The sequence below is a fragment of the Rousettus aegyptiacus genome, unplaced genomic scaffold (assembly GCF_014176215.1).
Source record: "Rousettus aegyptiacus isolate mRouAeg1 unplaced genomic scaffold, mRouAeg1.p scaffold_m13_p_17, whole genome shotgun sequence".
Taxonomy (NCBI): Eukaryota; Metazoa; Chordata; class Mammalia; order Chiroptera; family Pteropodidae; genus Rousettus; species Rousettus aegyptiacus.
In genome coordinates, this window is record NW_023416292.1 from 12,214,255 (window position 1) to 12,238,393 (window position 24,139).

At 40.9% G+C, this 24,139-nt stretch overlaps 1 protein-coding gene and 1 pseudogene across 2 annotated transcripts in view; both read right to left on the reverse strand.

The window, feature by feature from the left end:
* RNF2 (ring finger protein 2) overlaps positions 1–22,404 on the reverse strand; it is a 28,562-nt gene extending 6,158 nt beyond the window's left edge. Inside the window, exons 1-3 of one of the 2 annotated variants that reach the window (XM_016145614.2) lie at positions 22,386–22,404; positions 3,825–3,913; positions 130–290 (exon numbers count right to left, since the gene is read on the reverse strand). In XM_016145614.2, coding sequence (XP_016001100.1) covers positions 130–290; positions 3,825–3,911 — 248 coding nt within the window. In that variant the 5' untranslated portion in view covers positions 3,912–3,913; positions 22,386–22,404. Of the gene's footprint in view, positions 1–129; positions 291–3,824; positions 3,914–21,827; positions 22,045–22,385 lie in introns of those variants that run through there. The other variant, XM_016145613.2, reaches the window with a different exon arrangement.
* Positions 10,146–10,266, reverse strand: LOC118613060 (annotated as a pseudogene).
* Positions 22,405–24,139: the final 1,735 nt, after the last annotated feature.

Genomic DNA, 24,139 nt, shown 5'->3' on the forward strand with positions numbered 1-24,139 from the left:
TCCTATAATTAAAACCTAGACTTTAGAAAAATTTCCAGTTCTCAAATGAATACCTGAGCACTCAAAATCCACAGCGCACACACTGTCCTGGTGCAATTTAAATACCTAGCATAACACATTTCAACATACCCACTTCTGAGGGCTGTGATAATGCAGTCTGCACAGAAACGGTGTAAACACTCCTTTGTAGTCATGGTGTTCTTCAACATATCCAAGCATATTGGGCACATTAGTTCACTGTGAAGACTTCGAGGTGAAACCACAATTTCCAAGCCATCCGTTATTGCCTCCTACAAAAGAGTCTCCTTAAAATTAAATGCTACCTATTTTTTTACTATGGGCAAGTATGAATATACAAAAGTACTGAAAATGACAAAAATGAACATCAACATACCCATCATCTAGACGCTACCACTGTCAATTCACAGCCAATCTTGTTTTAGCTATAAGTTCCCCCGATTCTCCTCAGTCTCCCCCAGCCTCGTTATATAAATGCTCTTATTTTAATGCTAAAGATAACATATTAATGTGTTTAAAAGACAACCAATGGTAAATTAGCCTGGTATAATAATAAAAAAAAAAAACTGCGTTCAGACTCAGATGCCTTAGGTTCCAGTGCTAGCTATATCAACTAGTAATGTGAGTCTAAATAATGGTTTTCTTACCCTGCAAAATAAGAAAATTAGGGCTAAATGAACCCTAAGAATTCTCCTGTCTTCAACATTCACACCATTTTGAAATACAGTAGTCCCCACCTTATCCAAACTTTCATTTTCTGAGATTTCAGTCACCCGCTATCAACTACAATCGACTGCAGTCAACTGCAGTCATCCAAGTCTGACAACATTAAATGAGAAGTTCCAAAACTAAATTTGGAAGTTTTAAACAGTGTACCATTCTGAGTATGCGACGGAATCTCATGCCATCGCCCTCCCCCACACCCCGCCCCGTGCTGCACTTGGGACACGAATCAGCCCTTTGCCAGGCGTATGGCCGCTGTATACACGGCCCACGTTAGTCACGCAGTAGCCTTCTCAGTTATCAGATCAGGTGTCTCAGTATCGCAGTGCTTGCGTTCAAGTCACCCCGATTTCACTTCATAATGGCCCCAAAGTGCAAGAGTGATGACGCTGACAATTTGGATATGCCAGAGAAGCCAAAAAATGCTTCCGTTAACTGAAAAGGTGAAAGTTCTCAACTTAAAAATTGTTCCTTATAAAGAAAAAAAAAATATTGTTTGCTGAGGTTGCTAAGATCTATAGTAAGAAAAAAATCTATCCATGAAATTGCCTGATTCCTAAGTAAAACTTTATCATAGATAGGTATGAGAAAAACATAGCATATGTAGGTTTTGGCACTATCTACAATTTCAGGCATCCACTAGGGGTCTGAGAACGCAGTCCTGCTGATAACAGACTATTGTAAATTATACATTTCATACCATCCATTAAATTATTTTAAGAGTCCAATATATACTCTATTTTATATACAGTTCATTTTAAAATCACTTTTGAACCTTAAAAAGTCTGGTCCACAGAAGCAGTATTATACAAAGTGGTCGAGCTAACCTACAAACTGATTTAAACTATAGTACATCTGAAGGATAACAAGTATTAGTATTTCTACTTGTAGTGTCTTAAAAATGTTTCAGTGAGGAAACGCATCTGGAATTCCAGCGTAGCATTCCAGGGCTCATCTCCCAGCTGCAGAGATCAGTGACTCCTGGGTAGGAAGAAGTCCCCACCCCCCACACCACCACCACCCTTCCCACAAAGTGGCATCAAAAAGAAAATGACCTAGCTCTAAAGCCACCAATACTGACTCCTATGGATTGAGGAAAGAGGTCTAGCAGGTGACTGCTGAAAGGGAAGATGCAAGCAGAAATCAGGGCTTCCCATATGTTAATGATGCTTCCTGTTTCCACTGCCTCTCCATTATACTTGTTTTCTTATTAGGGGCAAAGACTGATGACTCCACCAAAAAAGAACGAGAAACTATAGATATTGTCCATAAAGAACTCAAGTAAAACATATTTACATTTATAATAACTATCACTATTATCTAATGTCTATTATATTTCAAGATAATTATAATATATTTCATTATAAAGCACTTTCTGTATTTTATCTTAAATACGTATATGAACTTTTGATTTAGGAATTCTAACCTCCGTTTTATAAATGAGGAAACAGTATGATGATAATGATGACTCAGCTAGTAAAAGTCTATACTCTCCTCCTGTTAGAAAGAACTTGCCTAGCAAAATACCAACCTTGGATAAACTCAACCATCCATGTTCTCCATGCCTACATCTGTACAGGAGTGCAGCACTGCGGGGGAAAGACGGGGGGATCTCACGACCAGACAGGTAGCACTAAAAATTCCGCCAGCCTCAAGTGGGTGTTAAATACTGCTCAGCAACTGGTTTCTCTAACAAACTCACTTTTCCTTTCGGTACACTATTTTATATCTTTTTTTCTAATTGCAGACCTCTTTCTCATGAACGTTCAATAGATTACCCTACCTCAAATTTCATTAAAAGAGAGAGCTCTCATTTTCCCTCTGTGAAATCTTGATAAATCTTCTTTCTTGCTCCAAGGAGGAAGTATGACTCTTCCTATCAAACGTGCATTCCTTCCTACCATCTCAGGTATGTCATTTTTTGGCTTATTCTAGTTGTTCCCAGGCTTCAGCGGTCTGTCCCTCTCCACTAGGTTAGCCTCACTTAGTGCCTCCACAGGGTTGCTGCAGAGAGATGTACGATGATGCACCTTAGCGCTGGGGGTGGGGGGGTGGGGGGGTGGAGTGTGTGTGTCAGGTGTCGATATAGCTCTACCGCCATCCTATAAACAAAACAAAATTTAAAACTTCCCAATTCTGGGTTCCCTTCCAGTTTCTGCTCCATTTCTCTGCTCTTCTGCACAGTCAAACTTCTCTGAAGAATTGCCTATGCATTTTCACTTCTTCCCCCTTCAACAGAGGCACCATCTACTCAAGTGCCGCCAAATACATGCTGCCAAATCTAATGTATGCTTTCGTAATTCACCTCATTCATCTCCGTGGTAGTGTTGAACACAATAACGGCAACCTCTTTCTTGAAACATTTCACCTTAGATTTTGATTCCCTGTCTCCATCTCCCATTTTTTCTTATTTTTTTCTGGCTGTTCCTCCTCTGTCTCCTCTGCTGGCTCCTCAATAATTACTTAATTTCTAAATGCTGAAGCACCTCTAGATGCGGTTCTTCTGCTCCTCTCTCTGGGCTATCTTATCCATTCACATTGCTTAAAATGTGCTGACAAACCCTAAAACTTTATATTTAGTCCAGACCCCTAGTTAACATCTCTGCCTGCCTATCCACAGGCATCTCGAACTTAAAATAGGTTCAGTTTTACGCATGCTTATCTCCTTTAAGCCTGCTTCTTCCCCCATCTTTCTCATCTTATCGTTCTCAAAACAGTCTTCCCTAGTCCCCTGCCCCCGACACACCATTATTTATTACAGCACTGAGGACTTTCCTTTTATCCAACCTCTCAAATATGTAATTCCATAGATATTTGCTTGTTTAATGCCTATGAACTCTTAAAGGCTGGTTCCATGTTTTATTCACTATATCACCTAGTGCCTATCTTAGGACCTGGTACAGAGTATACACTCAAATTATTTGTGGAATCAATGAATAAAGAATCAACCAAATATACGCAAGTCAGGGCTGCTTGTATATAAATTTGTTATTACTGTTATGTTCTTTCAAGTTTTCTTTCCTAAAAATGTATCCCAGTTTACATGTCTCATATTTCTCCTAAGTTATCTTAGCCTACATTACCTGAGGTGTTCGTTGTAATTCGTATAAACTCAGTTCCCATGTTTTGCTTAATGGCTGAGTTCCATTCGTCTGCACGGCCTGAGACATTGCTAAGAATAAAAAGAAGAGAAAAACAATTTTAGTATCTGAAAGAGAAGTAAATCTCAAAACTGATTTTTGGAAATTGTAAAGCCTAAGAATAAAAAAAATAGAAATTACACACTGGCTTCTCAAAACTTAAAAAGAGGGAAAGCTCAAGACTCCCTCTACTTATAAATATGAGCTACTTGAGAGCAAGAGACTATCGCTAATCTATCTCTAAGTGCCCAAAAAGTTGATATACAGAAAGTACTTAATTATTACCAAATGTATAGAAAACAGCCTTAACCCAAAACAATACTTTTTTTTCTTTTAATTCATGGTCATCCAACTTCAAACAAAATCAGGACAATATCGGACTCTTCAGCATGGCCATCTAGTCCAACTTTTGCCAAAGACACAGAATCGACCTTATAGCTCTTTAAACCACTGATTAGGTCACTAAGGTCTTCTTAAAATGCCCTGCCCTCAGGGAAACTGGTTAACCAGAACCTAATATGCTGAGGTATTATCTGGAACCCATCTGACTTGGTGAAAGGAATACCCAACTCCAGTTCATTCTAGCCATCCTGTCATGCCTAAAAGGGTGGGGTGAAGACTGAGAACACCTATGATATGCACAAAGTACAGAGGGACAGGCTCGCTGAAACACTGAGACCTACTTATAGGACTACAGAGCCCTTCCGTTCCCCCCACACCTCTCCACTCCTAAAGGCCTGTTCACAGCAGGTCCTTTAGCCTAGTACATCATGTCCTGCTATCTAGGAAAAAAATGACAAAGCATATCAGAAGGTAAAGAACAGAATCTGAAGAGACAAAGCACGTATCAGAACTAGACATGGCAAGAATGGTGGAATTATCAGACCAAGAATTTAACAACTATGATTAATAAGTTAGGGCACCAATGGTAAAGTAGACAGCACGCAAGAACAGATAGGCAACGTAAGCAGAAAGGTGGAAATCCTAAAGAAAAAACAAAACAAATGCTAGAGATTAATACCACTGTAAAAGACATGAAGAATGCCTTCTGATGGGCCTGTTAGTAGCCTGGATACAGCTAAGGAAAGAAACGCTGAGCCGCTGAGCCGGAGGATATACCAATAGAATCTTTGAACATCAAAAAGGAAAAAGTACAAAGACTGGGGGAAAAAAAAAAACAGAATAGTATATCCAAGGACTGCAGAGTAACGACAAAACATGTATAATGGAAATGCCAAGAGGAGAAGAAAGAGAGGAGACAGAGAATAATTAAACCATAATGACTGAGAATTTCCCCATATTAATGTCAGATTACCAACCACAGGTCCAGGAAACTTTGAGAACACCAGGCAGAATAAGTGCCTCCAAAAACTACACCTCGGCAAATTACAGAAATTCAAAGATTAAGAAAAAAATCCTGAAAGAAGCCAGAGAGAAAAGGTTATACATGCCTGAGTAGAATAAAACAGATGCAAAGGTATAGAGTACATCCCATGCTTTGGACTTACGTGTATTGTGTTACAATTGCTGCCATGTCTACCCTAGTGACTTAATATGTCCTAATACTTTCTCCTACACTCAGAAATGAGTCTACTTTATAATGAGCCTGCTTTTCAATAAATAAATGAGTAAGGTAAGCCATTTAGAAAGGAAAAAATGAACCTTAAATGGTACATAAAGAAAACTACTGCTTACCAATGCTGCACTTACATGATTAAACTAGGAATCTTCAAAGTGGAGTATGTATGTGCTCTCCTTGACTACCCAAAAGCTTTCTAGGGGGCTATATACAAGACTTGGTTAGTTTTAAGAGAATTTCTATATTATCGATTTTCCTGAAGCATTTTTACCAAAATTAATCTGCCTGAGAACAGGCCTATTTATCCAGGTAGATTCCTCTCCGTGCCCGAATCCTTTCATAAGATCACACACCATCCACTCATTCAAATACTGATTATCTACTGCACCCCGCACACTGTAAAAAGTGCTAGGAATAAGAGCAGTAAACGAAACAAGTATGCACACAATAAATTAAAACTTTAAGTGCTACACAAAAGATTTTTAAAAGGGCACTGGATTAGGTAAGAGAAGAGAACCTATTTATTTAAAGTAGAGGGATGGAGGAAGGACTTTCAAAGGAAGAGACATGTTAGAAAGAAAGGTCGGTGCTGCTGGTAAGTAAAGGGGAAAACGCACAAGATGTTACAGGCCTAAAGCGAGGCCACGATGGTGAACTTCCCAAGAGTCAAATGGGGTTGAATAGAGGGTCAAAAGCCACTCTGGAATGGGCAAATTTTTTATAAATAAATAATTTGACAATACTACCTGTCTCATGATATACAACCTTTGTTTAAAAGCCTGTTTTGTCTGGTATAAATACTGCAACCCCGGATTTTTTGTTTGTTTCCATTTTCATGAAATATCTTTTTCCATTTTGTTACTTTCAGTCTGTGTATGTCTCTCAATCTGAAGAAAATCCCTTGTATATATAAAGGTCTTGTTTTCTTATCCATTCAGCCATCATATCTTTTGATTAGAACATTTAATTCTTTCTCACTTGAAATAATTGTTAATAGATGTGTTGTTATTACCATTTTACTTTTCATATCTTTGATTTTTTTCTTCTTTTAAAAGAAGTACCTCTAACATTTCTTGAACACTGATTTGGCATTCACAAACCCCTTTAGCTTTTTCTTGTCTGGAAAGCTCTTTATCTGTGTTTCATTTCTAAATGATAGCTTTGCTAGGTAATCTTGATTGTAGGTCCTTCCTTTTCATTACTTTGACTATTTCATGCTTATCCCTGTAGCCTGCAAAGTTGCTGTTGAGAAATCAGCTGATGGTCTTATGGGAGCTCTCTTGTAGGCAACTAATTGATTTTCTCTTGCTTTTAAGAGTCTTTAGTCTTTAACCCTTGACATTTTAATTTGATGTGTCTTGTTTGGGACTCTCTGAGCTTCCTGGGTTGAAATGTCTATTTCCTTTGTCAGGTTAGGGAAGTTTTCTGTCATTATTAATTTTAAAAAGGTTTTTAAATTTCTGGTACTTTCTCTTCTCCTTCTGGTACCCCTATGATGCAAACTTGGTATGCCTGATGTTGTTCCAGAGGTCCCTTAAACTATCCTCATTTTTTTGGATTTTTCTTATTGCTATTCTGACCTGGTGTTTTCTGCTACCTTATCTTCTAAATCGCTAATTCGAGCCTCTGCTTCATCTAATCTACGGTTGATTCCCTCTAATGTATTCTTCATTTCATTTATTGTATTCATTTCTGACTTTTTTTTTTTATGTTTTCTTTCTATTAAAGTTCTGTGTTCATCTACTTTTCCTCCAAGTTCATTGAGCATCCTCATAATCAGCGTTTTGAACTCTGCATCTGGTAAATTGCTTGTCTCCGTTTTGCTTACTTTTTTCCTCTGGAGCTTTGTTCTGTTCTTTCATGTAGGACCTGTTTGTCTCTCCATTCTGAATGCCTCTCTGTTTCTGTGTATCAGGTAGGGCTCCTAAGTCCCAGTCTTAGCAGAGTGGCCTTATGTAGTAGGTGTCCTGTGGGACCCAGTGGCACAATCTCTGGTCACCTGGGCCAGGTACTCCAGGTGTGTCCGTTGTATGGGTTGTGTGTGCCCTCCTGTTGTAGCTGAGCCTTGGTTGCTGTTTGCATGGCAGCGGGAGGGACTGACTCTTACGCTGATTGGTTATGAGGACTGGCCGGTGAGGGGCTGACCCTACGGAGCTGGATTCACTTTAGCAGGCCTCTGGTGCCTGCCCAGTCTGCCCTTTGGGTGTGTCATCCTCAGATACAGCCCTAGTGGTGCTCCAGCTCCACTGAAGCAGGCCACCAGGAATGCCGGCCCCAGGGCCTCCTAGAAGGGGCCTCAACGCAGGCCAAGTTCAGCCACAGTCTGTCCTATGCCCAGGGCCACCTGTCAAGAGTCACTCCTAATTCACACAGCCGCCACCCCTGCTGGGCTTAGAGATGCCTTGAAAGGTCGAGCCAGAGAAACGAGGCCGGCTGCTGCTAGTGCCAGGCTTGGGCTGTTCAGTAAGAGGCATGGGCAGACTGGGTTTTGTGTATCTTTGTGAGATTTTAGGAAAGTCTGAGGCATGAGACAACATAGGCCATTTGTATGGAAAAGCCACTGGAGGTGGCTTGGGTGGGCTCACGAGTTGGGCGGGGCAGGGTCTCAGGGAATCACCAGGATGGGATAGGGATGACCTGTGTTAGCCAGTTTGGTAGAGACTCAGATATGGCAGCTGCCTGCATCTGCACACAGGAGTGGGAAGGGCTCAACTAAAAAACAATGGATTCTGCCAGCACATGTCTGGGAGAAAGCTGCCCCTCCAGCCCTCGCCTTGAAGCCAGACAATTCAGTTTCTTCCCGGTATGTCCCTGGCAAGCAACTGCCCCACTGCTGGAGCTCAGAGCTACAGAGTCTGTCAGCATGTGCCCCTTCAAAAGAATGTCTCTTGATACCCAGAGCCCTCCTCTCACTCAGCCACGATCTTCTCTGGTTTTCACAGCCAGAGGGGTGGAGACTTCTTTTCCCGGCACTGGAACCCTGGGCTGGGGAGCCCAGTGTGGGGCCGGGACCCCTCATTCCTATGGGGGAACCTTTGCAGCCAAGATATCCGTTCTGATTCTCAACTGCCACACATGGTGTGGGATCAGACCCCTAACAGCCTCAAGGTGGCTTCTTATGTATGTCCCCAGTTGCAGGACTTCTGTTCAGCCAGACCTCAGGCGACTCCCAATGATGGCTGTTCTGTAGTTTAGTTGTAATTCTGATGTGGTCATGAAAGGAGGTGAGCACAGCATTTACCCACTATGCTTTCTTGGCCAGAAGTGCTTAATTTGTTTCTAAAACTGTGAAATATATATCAGAAAATACAATCACTTTTAAATTACTTATTTTATATTCCTATGAAGCATTTTTCTTCATTTGAGATTTGCTTCCCTAGGTACTATGAAACAAAACTAAGAAGCTCTCTTTCTTTTTGTAATAAAAATCTTATCCTTTTCTTCCATGGCTATTGTCACCTGTGAACATAAATAAAGGTCACATCAAAGTCACTCTTCCAATCTTTAGAATTTTTCTTTTCCTCTTGCATTATATTATACAACATGTGAATGACCAAATGATTTGTTCCTTAATTAAAACACTGCTTGCTTATAGGACACAGGTGTTAGCTTTTAGAAATTTATTCAAGACCAGGCAAAGCAGGGAGCAATAATAAATTCTGAGCAAGCAATCCAGCTGCCATCATAACACTGCCTGCAGTAAGTACCACCTCATAAAAACTACTTGCAGCAGTTTAATCTGAAACTACAGCTGTAAGAAAGACATTAATTTCTGTAAGTGTCTGAAGACACAAAGGAAGTGCTCTATGTTGAAAAAGTTGTCATTATGCTAAACATCTGGAAGACTCATCTAAATTACTTTTGCTAACCTAATAGCTTCTTTATTTAAAATGATAATATAATCAATTCCTAATTGGATTATATTTTTTCCATACTATGGAACACAGAGCAGACACTTTTCAAAGGTGAATTATCTAGTCTTAATTAAGTTTTTGAGTATTGCTAATAGAGTTAATGTTTTCTAGTCTCTAGATAATTAAGTTATTGTTATAAGGAAAATAAATGTTTTAAGGTTTTTAAAGTAACATTTAAAATGCAGACCTAGATACCACAGACCGAGACCTGTGCCCTCCCACCATTTAGTTCTCATCACCCGTCACTATTTCAGCTCCTCTAACACTACTCCTTCCCCTCCCCTCCAACAGACATACTTTCTTAATGGCGCAATTCGGTCTTTCCCCAAGGCTCCAGGATGCACCTAACAAGGTCTAATATTAGTCAATACTGATTTTATGGGCAGCAGTCGTCTTATCTTCCTTCTGTCCCTCTGTCTACCCCTATTAGAAGCTAACAGACCCATAATGAAAACCAGTTGAGTACAACAGTCTAGGAGACAATGAGAGCTAGTACAGGATAAGAAAAGAGACTCTCCGTGAGTTTGCTGCCTACTGGGCCCTGAATGTGTTTTCCATACAATTTGGTAAATGCTACAAAAGCGCAAAGAAGCAGTCAAATGGAGGAGCAGAAATCAGAAAAGGTTTCCTGAAGAATGAGACTCTTCCTTGGAAGAGAGTTTGTTTGTGTGTTTGTTTGTTTGTTTTTAGGTGAGGGAACTCTTGGTAGACCTCATAGATTTCAAGGACCTTGTCAGCTTACAATCCCGTATTTTTTTTTTTTTTTTTTTACGCCTACAGCACCTCGTCTTCCTAGGTGGTCTCTCTCATCCAAGTACTAACCAGGCCCGACCCTGCTTAGCTTCTGAGATCAGACAGGATCAGGCTTACTCAGGGTGGCATGGCCGTAGACTGGAAGAGAGTTTAAAGTGGAAGTTAACCAACTGAGGAAAGGAAAGCAGTCCAGAAGGACCAGAATAAGAAAGGCACGGCTCAGCATGTTTTGTTTGGGAAACTCCAAGCGGTTCCCAAGTCCAGTGAACTGTGAAAAGTTTACATAACTGAGTGGAGCCATTTAAAAATGGAGCCAGAGCAGCTATCCCAAAGGAACTGCCTTGCATGTCTTGCTTCTTGAACCGTCGGAATGTCTAAACTGGGCAAAATAACCCTTGGACTAGGCCAAACCACCACTGTCTTACAAACAATCATTTGCATAGCTAACACGAAAGTGGGCCTTCTGAACACAAAAACTGATGATTACGGACTCTTTCTGAAGACAGAATCAGTAGCTAGCTATGTATAACTAAAGAGTAACTCAGCTTTTAGCACCAATAGAAATTTCATTCTTCTATTCATATAATTATTCCCTTCCTTGTCTCATAAAACTCCTTGCCCTCATCCTGTAATCAGGACACCATTTGGGTCTCTGTCAGAATCAGTTTCCTGAATTGCAATTCTTTTTTATCTCTAATAAATGCTTGTTGCCTCTCATCTTTGTTTTTGTTTTTTTTTTTATTATTTTTAGGTTAACAGAAAAGAGGGAGTCTGGGAGTAGCACAGAGTGAAGCTTAAATTGTGGACCAGATAAGGAAGGCCTAATATGCCATGCAAGGATGTTGGGGAAATATCCACAGTAGAATGACAAAGTCAGATTCGCATTTAAGACAAACAGATCGACTCTGACAACAGTGGAAGATGATCTTTAACAAAGCAAGAATACCAGTTAAAGCAGGGGTCCTCAACCCCCGGCCCCGGCCCTGTACGGGAACAGGGAGGGCTGCACAGGAGGTGGTGAGCGGGCAGGCAACTGAAGTTCCATCTGTATTCGCAGCCGCTCCCCCAGCGCTAGCATCTCCGCCTCAGCTCCACCTCAGATCATCAGGCATTAGATTCTCATAGGAGCGCTGGTCCCTGATGCCCAAAAGGCTGGGGACCACTAAGTTAAAGGACTTGTGCGATAATACAAATAATAAATGCCTACAATGGCTCTATTAATAATAAGAAAAATGAATCAGGAGGGGCATAGCTGAAAAACTTAAGAGGCAAAATGCATGCGCTATGTAAGAGAATAAAGCCACAAACTCCCAAAAGCAAATGTTTGTTTACAGATGACTTAACTTATATGTAGAAAACCCTAAAGTGTACACAAATGGGTATAAGATACTGAACTAATAAATGAATTCAGCAGAGTCGGGGGGTGAGGGATTCAACAGTCAGCCACATTTCTATGGACTAACAATGAACAGTTTGAAAAAGAAATCAAGAAAACAATTCCATTTACAAAAGCACCAAAAAGAGTAACACTTAGGAATAAATTTAACCAAGAAGGCAAAAGACTTGTACACTGAAAATCACAAAACAATGCTGAGAGAGATCAATAAGTTGCCTTAGGTAAGAAGGTAATTAGGCAAATTCCTCAAAGCAAAACTACTGGATTGAAAAGCAGGAAAAACAAATTTTTTTATTCTGATGATTACTGCTAAATTGCTATACCAATTTACTCACCTATCAATTAAGGATCGGCAGCATGTTTTTTAAAAAAGCCTGCCCAATCTTATAGATGAAAAATGATATTTATTGTTATTTTAATTTGCAAGGCTTCAATCACGAGTTGAACCTTTTTCAAAGCTTTGTTGGCCATTTTTTGGTCTGTCAATTACTTTTATATATATATGTGTGTGTGTGTGTATATATATGTATATATACATAACTTTTAAGTTAACTTGTAAGAACGTCTTCTGTTAAGGAAATTAACCTTTTTTTGTCTGCCATGAGTGTTAAATGTTCTTTCCCAATTTTCACTTCTTTAGGACATAGATTTTATTTTTTACATGTTTTTAATGTATTTATCTTTTCTTCTACGGCTTCTTTGGAAAGCTCATCCACACTCTAAAATTATAAAAACATCCACCATCCATCCATACTTTCTTCTAATACGTTCAGAGTTTCATTTCTTACACTTAAGAGGTCAAGATCTGTCGACCACCACCACCACCAACTGGCTATTATCCATTTTGGTTGATTTCCTGAGTTCTAAATTATCTGTAACTGGCTATTGTCCCATCATCATTTATTAATTCAGCTCTTCTCCACTGATATCTTCTAACTCATAAGGAAAAATTCTATATGTGTGACTATATACATATGTATGTAATATGTATGTGTATGTATGCAAACTCTACAACACAAGCTTAACACACTTTTATACTAACAATGAATGTGCCGCCTAACTCAGGTATAACTGTACAGAGTTCACAAATTCCTTAATAAGATTACGAAATATGAAAATAGCATTAGGCACACCGTCTCCTCCTTTCTCTTTGCAAAAGCGACACGACTGTCACCAGGCTGACTCTTCCTCAAATGTGGTGATTAATAAAGTTCCCCCTAGCAGTGTCCCCCCATGTTTGTACTCAGCCTTGCAAAATATTTGTTGCCACTAGGTGGAGACATGAATATTGGTCACTGAAATAGGAGTAGTCACAAATTTTCTACAAATATACTCAAATGGTAAAAATGCTGTTTCTAAATTCTTGAGTGAGATAAGCCTTGTCCCTTTAGCTGAGGATCCAATTTCCTTATTTTTAAATATAAGAATTTATATCAAGTAGCATCAAGAGCCCTCTTAGCTCTAATATTTTGTGGACCAAAATCTTGCCTAAATATGCTTAATAGTACTAGGCCTAAAGACAGTCCTCTCCTCTTAAGCTAAGAAGATATTCTATCTTTGGCAACTTCTTTCGACTTGAATACTTCAACCAACCACAACCAGTCAATTCCTCCATTCTTCTCAAAGCAGGTCAAAAAGAGGCAGAGTGTGTATTAAAGTTCACAAATCTAACATTCCAAATCATAGTCAAGGCTTTCTTCATTTCTTTTCCTTGTCTTACAGAAAATTGCTGATATCATACTTCTCCACGTCCACCTGGCTTATGTGCACATATAGTTTAAACAATCAGCTGGCTATGTATAGGTTTGCCCCTGAACTGGTATCCTTGATACTTGAGGCTGTACATCTAGGGGAGGAGGGTTGTTTGTTTCTCTTGTGTTATATATTTTTTACCCTATTTGGTCAGAACTCACCATTTCTGTTGATTTCCTGAATTCTAAAATTCTCTGACAAAACATTCCTTACACTGGTGCTTTACTTCTGGTTCTCACCTGCCAGTCTAGACTTTGTAACTTCTAAGGATGCCTCAACCTGCTTGCCTAAGGGGTTTTCAATTGCTTCATCCAATTATTTGAATCTAGAGACCTACTGCCAAACTACTGAGTCACTAGGAGTCTGGATCTCAGGCTTAGGCATAATCTAGGCTCTTGGCCTTGAACACACACCACTTCTATACCACAAACTAACCACATTCTTAGAGAGGGAATACTTTTAACTCTTCCAGTGCCCTAAGACCAAGAGACACAAAGAACAATGACAATTTTCTGAGCAGAAGAGAAAAATTCTGAGTTCTAAGTAAAGCAAAGAAGGCTACCAACTCTACTTCACACCCCTACCCAGGTTACAGGAAACTGTCAACAAGAGAGCATACTGATGTGGTAGCAGTAATCAGTTTTATTTTATTGGCTGCAGACTCTATGTCATTGGCACACGTAGTTGGCTCCCAATAAAAATCTGCTGATTTAATGGCACAGACAGATCTAGTATCTCTGTCTCTGAGAGGAAGATGTAAAACACAACTAAGGCATAAAGTAAAGCTTTAAAGATTTACATAAGCATATCATGACAAAACTAAGAATAAAAATCTAGTTAACTACACTGACTTCTAGTCCAAAGCGCCATATGCCAGAACAAAAGTTAACTTTTGATAAGTGGTATACTAAGGCTGTTATCCTTTCCTAGGAAGAAATTTTATTTCATTTTTCCCATCAAGTGCAGATTCCTGACAGAAGCAGCAGACGTGCTTTAGCAAGTAACAACACACGAAGTCACAGCAACATTCCCTATGTCACCGAAAATACACATACCAACGGGATCTACATGTCTGGAAAGAGCATAATCTGTTGAAAAATCAAATTTGTGGTGAGGCAGTGACACAGGAAAAAAAATAATTAGGTTAAGAAAAAAAAAAGAAAGAAAGCTGAAGGCTGATGCCCCCACATTCTCCTAACAGCAACTGGAATAACTTTTTCAGCAAGCAGCTGGCAATTCATATTTAGAGATACAAAAACATTCAGATTCTTTCACCCAGTTATCCCAGTTCTAGAAAATAATGCTATTAATAAGAGATTACATTGAGAGTGTTTACCACTTTATATGAAATCCTGCTTACTCCTTACAACTCTATAAAGTAGCACTACAATTGCCCTCATTTAATAAATCAGGAAATTGAGCCAAAATATAAGTAATTAAATAAACAAGCAAGCAAGCAATCTGCCTCACAGTCTTGCACTGAGGATGAGAGGCAAGCCTCAAACCCAGGTCTGTTTGACTAAGAGGGTCATGCCCTTAACCAGGACACCACACATACCATCATTACTACTACTACAAATAGTGCCATCAGCAGGGAGACATTCGCTGCAGCATCAGCAAAAGGAAACTTCTTCGATCACGAAAAGCAATTATTAATACCATATGCAATGATGAGTAAAACTTGTAAGGAAGGTAAAGTGATGAGAGAAGCCATTAATATGCATCTGTACTACAATCACAGCTATGTAAGAGTTATGTTTTAGAAAGCAACACAGTTGTTTGGAGTTTGTGAGGGGTAGGGTTCCCTCCATTTTTTCAAGTTCTATTATTATTGTTATTGCTATAATCACAATAAGTGCAGATTTTAACAGTTTTAAGACAACTATAGCTAAGAATAAAGAAGTGAAGTAAGTGTTTCTAGTGTCCCCTTGTCACATAAGGTGGACTTTATCTTGCTGAAAAAGAAAAAAACTATTATGCAGAATAGCAGCAGCCAGACTGGGATTCAGGAAACCTCAATTCTCATTTGGGGTTCTAGAAACAATTCCAAAAGGTAAAATGACTTAATCTTTCTTCTTTTCAGGTCTTTCTTGTCTTTTGGTTTCCGCAACTCATATTAAAAGTTTAAAACTAGAAAGGCAGTTCCTGCAGTTTCAAAGGCCAGAGTCTTAGAAGAGGTATGAGAAAAAAAAACAGATACTTTAAGGACAGAAAGAAGTCATAGCTCTGATGAATCCAATGATTAGCATAAAATTTAGGTTCAGGAAAGCAGCAAAAATTTGGCATAGGTCATATATACTGGAAATCAACACGATTTTAAGAGTCAATATGTAGATCTAAAGCTCTTTACAAAACGAGCATGTTTAGGTGGTATGTTTTTTAAATGTCCGTTAAGGTGGTGCTCCTTATTAACAATTAAAATATTCAGGAAACCATCAACAAAATGAAAAAGCAAACTACTGAATGGAAGAAAATAATTGCAAATCATATTTATGACATGAGACTAATATCCAAAATATGTGAAGAACTTAAACAACTCAATAACCAAAAAACCCAAACAATTCAATTAAAAAATGGACAGAAGACCTGAATAGACATTTTCCCAAAGAAGACATAGAGATAGCTAACAGGTAAATGAAAAGATGCTCAAATCATTAATCATCAAAACCACAATGAGATACTACCTCACATCTGTTAGGGGAAAATACTATACTATCACGAGACTTAGGAAAAGTAAGGTTATATAGGACATTCACAACTTCTCCCACAACCCATTTTCACCCTAACAACTTTCTTTTAGATATGGAAACTTAAAAACTTGAAAGTAGACACAAAACCAACCCCAGGATCCAGGCCATAAATCAATCCATCTGTCTCTCCTTCTTCACATACATCCCTTATATTTACAATATGCTTCACTGTTTACAAAACCCCTTTTACTTACATTACTTCTCATGTCTTTACAAATAACCTGTAAGGTCAACAAGGTTGTTTGTTTATCTTTCTTTCTTTTTTTTTTTTTAATAGAAAACAAACAGAAAGCCAACATTCTTGGGAGTGACAGAACCAGACCTAGAAACCAAGTCTTCTGCCTTCAATTCTGAAGCTCCTTCTACTATATCCAACACTACCCCTTCTGTAATATAGTAAAGACTTCTATAAAACATGTGGCTGGATTCCAAGATGGCCTGAATTAGACTCTATATAGCGAGTAGTGTAAACAGTGAGGCTTTAATGCAATTACTGGCATGGAGGCATACATCTTTTGAAAAGCGAAAAATCAGCTGGTTTTGAGTTAAATCAACACAGTGTGTGTATGGTGGGGGAAACAAGCAGAAAACGCTTCTAAAAAGTAGTACTGCGGATCTGCACTTTTTACAACAGCTAATACAGATGTGGTAACACAGAGAATAGAAAAAAAAAAGGAGACAATAAACAACTAAAAATAATAATGTAAAGAAAAACTGCAAGATGTTTCTAATTTTAGGTAATAAAACAAGAGACTTATGTTTCCTTCCCCCAGCCCCCAAAATAACTGTGAGATTGTAGTATATTAGGCTATAATAAAAGACATAGAAGATTTGAGTTAGCCAAACAGAATGCCTTCCAAAATTGCTGGCTATGGAATATAGCACATCAGAAATCCAAAGTCCTATCTCTAGATCAGCTATTGGTACAATACAGTTTATATTAACCAATTATTTTACTCTTTCAATTCTCACATCTATAAAATCAAGTAACACTCTACCTAAATTATTTTCTAATGACCTTGGAAGGCATATACAATGTCTGCAAAGGTAATGATCAATATTTTAATTCCCATTATCCAGTGCAAAAATAAACAATCCTCAAACATCTTCCACATGCACAGTAGTACCAAGACAGACGTGCAGAGAAAGTGATGGTCTTTATAATCCAAGTGAATAAAGCACAGAGAAATGCTTAATAATGATTATGACCACATGAAAAAATTGAGGCATCTGAGAAACAGCTTTCATAGGAGTTAGGCTGAACACAGGAGTCACGGAAAATGAAGCTGGATTTGACCACGATACGAAATAAAGAGTAGTCATGATGTTTAGCTAGGCAGAGAAGAGGCAGGTAGGTCGCTATGTCCTTTGGGTTTCAAAGCACATTACTCATCTGTTACTGCATTTAACACACTGTACAATAGTTCATTTATCATCTCCACTTAGATTGTAAATTCCTCAAAGACAGAAATCTGGTTCAATTCACTTTTCCATCCCTAATCCCTAGCACAGGATCTGGCACACAGAAGAAATAATTTTTTTTTTTTTTTAACAGGCAGGTAAGGAGAGGATTCCCTACTTAAATTATTGTATTTTAACCTAAACTATTTGTGCAGGTCATTCATTCCCTGACCCTCAATTCCAAACCACCATTCTAGACTCTGCTCTATGGAGCTCATGCAACTATATTTAACTGATTCTGCTGCCAGCAGGCTCCTCGTTAGGCTTTGCCAATGGGAGTAGTAAACAGAGGTTATAAAAGAGGAAGACAGGGCGAGGGGACTTCCTTTCAATTCCTGGCAGCGACAACTGTAGCCCCTGACCGTGGCGGCAGTAATCGGTTCCAGCCTCCAGCTTCTTTCCACACTCCCAGAACTAGCCCTACCAGCAGCTGAACACTCCTGACCTCCTCAAAGGTTCAGAACCAAGCCAGTGGAATCCCTTCTCGGAGCTCTTAGGATTACTGTACTGTTCTCTTTTTGCCCTTACACCCATCTAACCAACTCCCTATTTTAAATCCCCTCTGTTGAAATTCCTATTGAAATTTGTTTACTCAACACTAGCACATTAATAAACCCAGTGATTCTGGCTGCTCTCCTCTGAGGTATCTTGCTGCTTCATTGAAAGGGGAAGAAAGTTTGGAGTTATTCCTACAGATAAAATCTATTTTATGAAGGATAACTCAAAAACCCTTTAAATTTGTGTCTGTTAAGTTGCAGCACAAAAATCACAGGACTTTTGTGATTTAAACTATCGAATTTAAAAAGGAGAGGAAATGAGAAACATTTAAATAGTGCAAGCTCTTCCCACCGCACACAGCCACCTCCTTTGCTACAGCACACAGCCGACAGAAAATGTGAGATGTCGGGCTGATCCGCTGTTCCTCGGTGGAATGAGTTCCCACAAGCCTCTCCTAGTGTGAGCATTACGCCATGCTGAATGCGATTCCTGTACTGACAGACTTTTCTTTGCCGTTATTCAAAATAGCCCCAAACTGCAAGCCCCAAACTGAACACCTAGTGTTCAGCAACAGAAACAGCAATCTGTTCCAACTCTAAAACTGAGCTGAACTTACTGGTATGCTGTTTTCCCTTAAGGATTTTCAAGCATAATTTTTTTACTACATGTGATTTTCATTTTACACATTGGCTTTAGAAACTAACCTCTTCAGAAAATACAACTCCACTCTACAGCATAGAAACAAAAAGAAATCTCTCTTGCAGGAGAGCCCATAATCAACACATTTGTTGAAAACAAATGAAAAAAAATGCTTTGATATTTTTCGCATGGTTACTGCACTTAATAGGATGACCTCACTAGACAATTTATTGTACTTAAACTGATTGTTTTTTAATTATGACGAAATAGCAGTCATGTAGAAGCAATAAACATGTTATTAATCCATTTTCAAAATGACATGGGAGAATGCAAATTCATGCAATAGGACTCTCTCTGAATTTTTAGTAATGTATATAGGTGCTGAGCATCCAACAAGTTATCAGTAGGCCCAGGCATACTAGTGTACTTCAGCTGCCTAACATATGTAAGATAAAACAGAAGTGAAAAGAATTTTAAATGTGAAAATCTGAGGCCAGTTCCACCAGAGTTCTTCCACAGAGCTTAGAATCTGGTAACGGCTCACCCAACCGGAGCACCTACGAGTCAGGGATTCATCACCTAGCTCCTGCCCATGGACATACTAATTGATACCAGCTTCCACTTCGGTGCCAAAGAGCTGCACTACCACAGTCAAGTACATCCTTGTAAGATCAATCACACTGCTCCTTACAGCGAGACACCAGAGGACCCATTTGACACATTAGGTAGAAACGGTGAAACTCGGGTGTCACTGGAGGCGGATGGGTGATAGAGAGGCTATCTGGACCTTTAGTGAATGGACGAGGTAAATGCTGTATTTTTGTACCCCAAATTATACGGGGATCTACGTAGGTAAATGCAAATAAATATTCAATCAGTCACTATAACAGAATTCAGAGAAATGGAGAAAAACTCAGGCAATCAAATAACTGATGTCTGATGAAAACGTATGTCTCCCATAGCACGTATAATACTAACTGAAAATCAACTGTAGATCTGTATGTGTGCAGAATATACATAGCCTCACAGTATTTTTCCTTTTTTAAAACTGCAAACTGTGATGCATTGTTTAGTTTCTCCAGATTTAATAAATGAGTCGCTACAAAATTATGAGGTGCTTTAAGTCATACTAGAAATGCTGTCATAATTTTAATAAAGTGCCTTTTAATGTTAACTCACTTCTTTTGCTGGAAGGAATTATGGTTTTTTTGCTAACATACAGAAATGAAACTGTCACTGAAACATCTGGTTCTATATTATTCATTACACATATATCACCTTTACTCCAACGACTGCATAATATAAACACAAATCATGAATAAATCAAAGAGACAGACCTGACACCACACACTGAAGGTCAGTAACAGACAAATGAAATTCCAAAAATGTTTGCTGACCTGCTCTACATTTCTATCCATACAAATCTGGGAGATGTCTGAGTGCTCCACACAGGCAGAGAAAAAACTCAAAAATTTCGGTATTCTGAATGTCTGCATTGTATACATTATATTAGGAGCTCTAATTTGAAATCTTTCTATGCAGCACATTTGAGGACCACAGCATATTTTTCAAATACTCAAAGGGACTAGTCTACTCAGGCCGTTTTCCTTCATAAATTCTCCATTTCACTCCCACACCTACTATAATTAACCTCAAATGTGGACTCCACAAGGGTACCTGAAGGAAATAACTCAAATCCTTAGAAAGAGAGGCCATATTTGCTGTGCTATCCCTGGAAAATGGAGTCTTATATGACTACTCATTTTTTTTACGAAAAAAGTACGTTCAATGTACAATGAAGACTTTAAAAGATACCTGTTGAGTGTGGCAAGCAGAAATTTCGGGGGTGGGGGGGTTAGGGAAATAACCAAGAGCCATACTGCTGCCATTCAAATTCTTTATAAATCAAAGAATCGAATATTCTTTTTAGGAACCAAGATCAATCTAAGTTATTAAAATATTCAACAATTATACCCCAAGACAAGTGGGGAAAGTAGATTATCTACCGATTACACTAAGTATTCCAGCTGATCATCTTGGAACTACCGAAAGTAGATTATATGATGCAAATCACGCATACACTGGTTTTCGCCATAATTCCCCGTCTAAAACGCTGAAACCATGTCTCAGTTTTAATTTTTAAAATAAAGCATATTACTAACATAACGAATTCAAAATCTATCCCCTTCACAGAAAATTTCTTCACGCCCCTCAAGGAAACCAGACAATTTCGAATCATTTTCCCAAATTCTCCCACAACTTCTGACAGCCACGCAGTAGAGGGACCCGAAAAGCCTTCAAGGAGAAAAGCCACGACGGCCTTAGCGGGCAAATCATCGGAATGAACCTCAAAGTTTGAGACCAATTTTTATTAACAGCATCTCCGGGAGTAGGGAGGCTACTTCGGTGGCAGGGAAACGATCCTGACAACCAAAACGAGGGCTCCCCGGCGACAGCGAGGGTACCGACGATCTCGGCGTAAAGGGCAGCATTCAAAACGCGAAGCTTCCAGCAGAAACGAATCGAGACCCCCCCCTCCCCCCACGACCCCTCGGGGCAACCTCGCGGTTTCAGAAAGCAGCAACAGATCCCCCCGAGCAAGCGGGCGGCACTCCAGGAATGTTTGAGCCCAGCGAGGTCTCCCCAACCCCGACGCCGAGCACCGTCTCCACCTGCGAACCCCGACTCCAGCACCCTGGGGGAAGGGGGCTATCTGCACAAAGCGCCCCACCCCACCCCCACGGCGCAGACACGCACCCTCGGCTGCGAGGGGAACCCCGGAGGGAAAGAACCCGCATTCCACGCCGTCCGCCTCCGGAGAGGGGGCCGCGGGGAGGAGGGGGCCCCGGCCCGGGAGGCGAGGGGGCCGCCCCGCAGCCCCGGCCTCGGCGCTGAACTGCGGGGAGCGAGCGGCTCGCAGCCCAGGCAGGAAGCCGAGAGCTCGCCCCCCGGGTCCTCCCCGAGCCGGACGCACGACCCCCGCCCGGACCCTCGAGGGGACGCGAACAATGAGAAGCCGCGGCCCCCGCCATCCCCGCGCCGAGGGCGGCCGGGGGCGGCGACGCCATCTCCCCTCGCACCCCCGCGGACACACACACACCCCCCGCCCCGGGGCCGCCGTCCGCCGCCCGCAGCCCGCGCCGCACGCCGCGCGGCCCGGCCCGCCGTGCCCGCGCCCTTCGCCCCCGCGCCCGCCCCACTCACCGGCCCCTGCCCCGGCCCGGGACTCCGCTGGCCGCGGCTGGAGCGAGACTCGGGTCCAAGCCGCCGCGGCCGCCGGCGCCGCCGCACAATATGGCGAGCCTCGGCTTCCGCAATGGAGCTCGGGAAATACAACAGGGGCCGCTCAATATTCATGAGAGACCGAGGGGAAGCCGGCTCGGCCGGCGCGGCGGGGAGGGCGGGAAGGAGCGAGCGAGCGAGGGGGCGGAGGCGGAGGCCAGGGACGTGCTCGGCGCGGGAGCGCCGCCGCGTGCTGGCCTGGAGGCCCCGAGCCGCCGCCCCTCCGCGGCCCGCCGGCCCCGCCCCCGCGCCCTCCGCCGGCCCGACGCGGCCCCCGGCGACGCCCGCGCGGCGACGGCGCCGCCGCGCCCCGGCCCCGGCCCCGGCCCCGCCGGCCCCGCCGGCCCTGCGGCCCCGGACTCGGCCCGGCCGCCCGCCGAGCTCCCAGGCCGCCGGCCGGGGCTTCGGCTTGGAGTTCCCCAATCCCGCGACTGGTCTCACCCCCGTCCCGCCCGGCAGAAGCCCTCCTTACTCGCTCACCTCTACAACTTCACCTGCACTTGGGCATCCTGCCATCCTGGTTCAACAAACACACTTTCCATCCTTGCAGAGTGAACCTACGTGATGTAATTATTCCAGAGAAAATGACCTTCAATTCTAGAAGTGTCTCGTTGGATTTTTGTAAGCGTTCTGATTGTTCTCATCAGCTCCTACTGTTTACCTTGCTGCTGTTTTATTCCTACCTCCTTGGACTTTTCCAGCATTACCTTCTGAATTTAGGAAGAGAAGAATAGGTCAAATCGATGTAAACTTTACCTAAAACACAATTAGTCTACAAAAAAATTATATAAAAAATGCGTATAGATTAAGCTATCAAGTGAAGAAATAACAAAGAAGTTAAAAGAGTTCACCGACCTCAAGATGTGCTATTGGTGAGATGTCAAGTCTTCTTGAAAAAATAACCAATAATACCAGGCAGTAAGTGTGAAGGCGTTTGTGGCATAAAGGAATGGACTACGCTGGGAACTGGGCAAACTAGCCTCCGATGTGTGTCCGTGTTACTTAAGAAAAAAATTGCATAACTCTCTGGATTTATTCTTCTTATTTGCAGAATGAGAGGATTACGTAGAATGATTCTTAGGTCCCTTTCAGCTTGTGAACTCTCTAAAGCTCTCTACAAGCAATGCCAAATAAGCGGTTTGAATTTACTCAGGATTTTGGGAAAGAAAAGGATCAATTCCAGCTGGCATGTTCAGGGATGATTCCCGAGGAGCTGGATTTGAGTAGGAATTTGTGGATAGCTTTGGCTAGGTGGAAAGAAAGAGAACAGGAATTAAACTATTAAAGACAACACATTATGCATACCACCTAACAATCCATTATAGTAAGTAATGAAGAGCAAAGCATTCTTTTGCAGTGACTTGGAAAACTCAAACTTACTATCTGTAGCTTTAAATAAGAAATTTTAATTCTCAGATTCTACAAGCCCTTCAAGGTTAAGCTCTTCCTCCAATGTGAAAAAAAATAATCAATATTACTTCTAATTTTCTCTTCCTGGAAGAGTCCACGTTCTAGAGAGAGTGTGGTTGGAGAAGCATCTCCTTTCTTTATTTCTGATAACTGCATGTGTAGTTCAATTAAGGATGTTCATAATTCAGAACATTTGCTTTAGTTAAAATGCTTGCGAAAATAATGATGTGTGGTTAGATTAAGAAATTCATTTGATGTTGAGAAAAGTGATCATTTGCAGAAAGCACAGGAACTTTATAGATGAAAGTTAAATATAGTACTTAAAAAAGATTCACAGGAGAATTAGTGGGAAAATGGAAAACTTATGGGATATCTGGATTAAATATGATTAAAAAGCTAGACCTCAGGCTTGCATCCTTAATATGAAAGACACTACTGACAAATGATTAGAACTCATATTGTCTATTTTATTGCTTACTCAAAAACTCAGCACTGTGAGTACTATGGGTCTTCACTGACTATATTAATCAGGAAATATTATGTTATGGTGTAGTTACAAATATCTCCAAAATCTCTGTGCCTTTACACAATAAAAGTTTATTGCTTGTTTGTGCTTCATGCTTCATGTGGATCAGATTCACTGTTCCAGTTACTCTGGGAACCGGGTTGACGGAGGGTCCACCCATCTTGGAACCATATCACCTAGAACGCAGCAACTGAGTCTGCGGCAAAGGAACAAAGTGACTAAAAATCTCCATAAACTGTTCACAACCTTAGCTTGCTTGGGAAGGAAACAGATCTCTGATGACATTTCATGTTTAAAA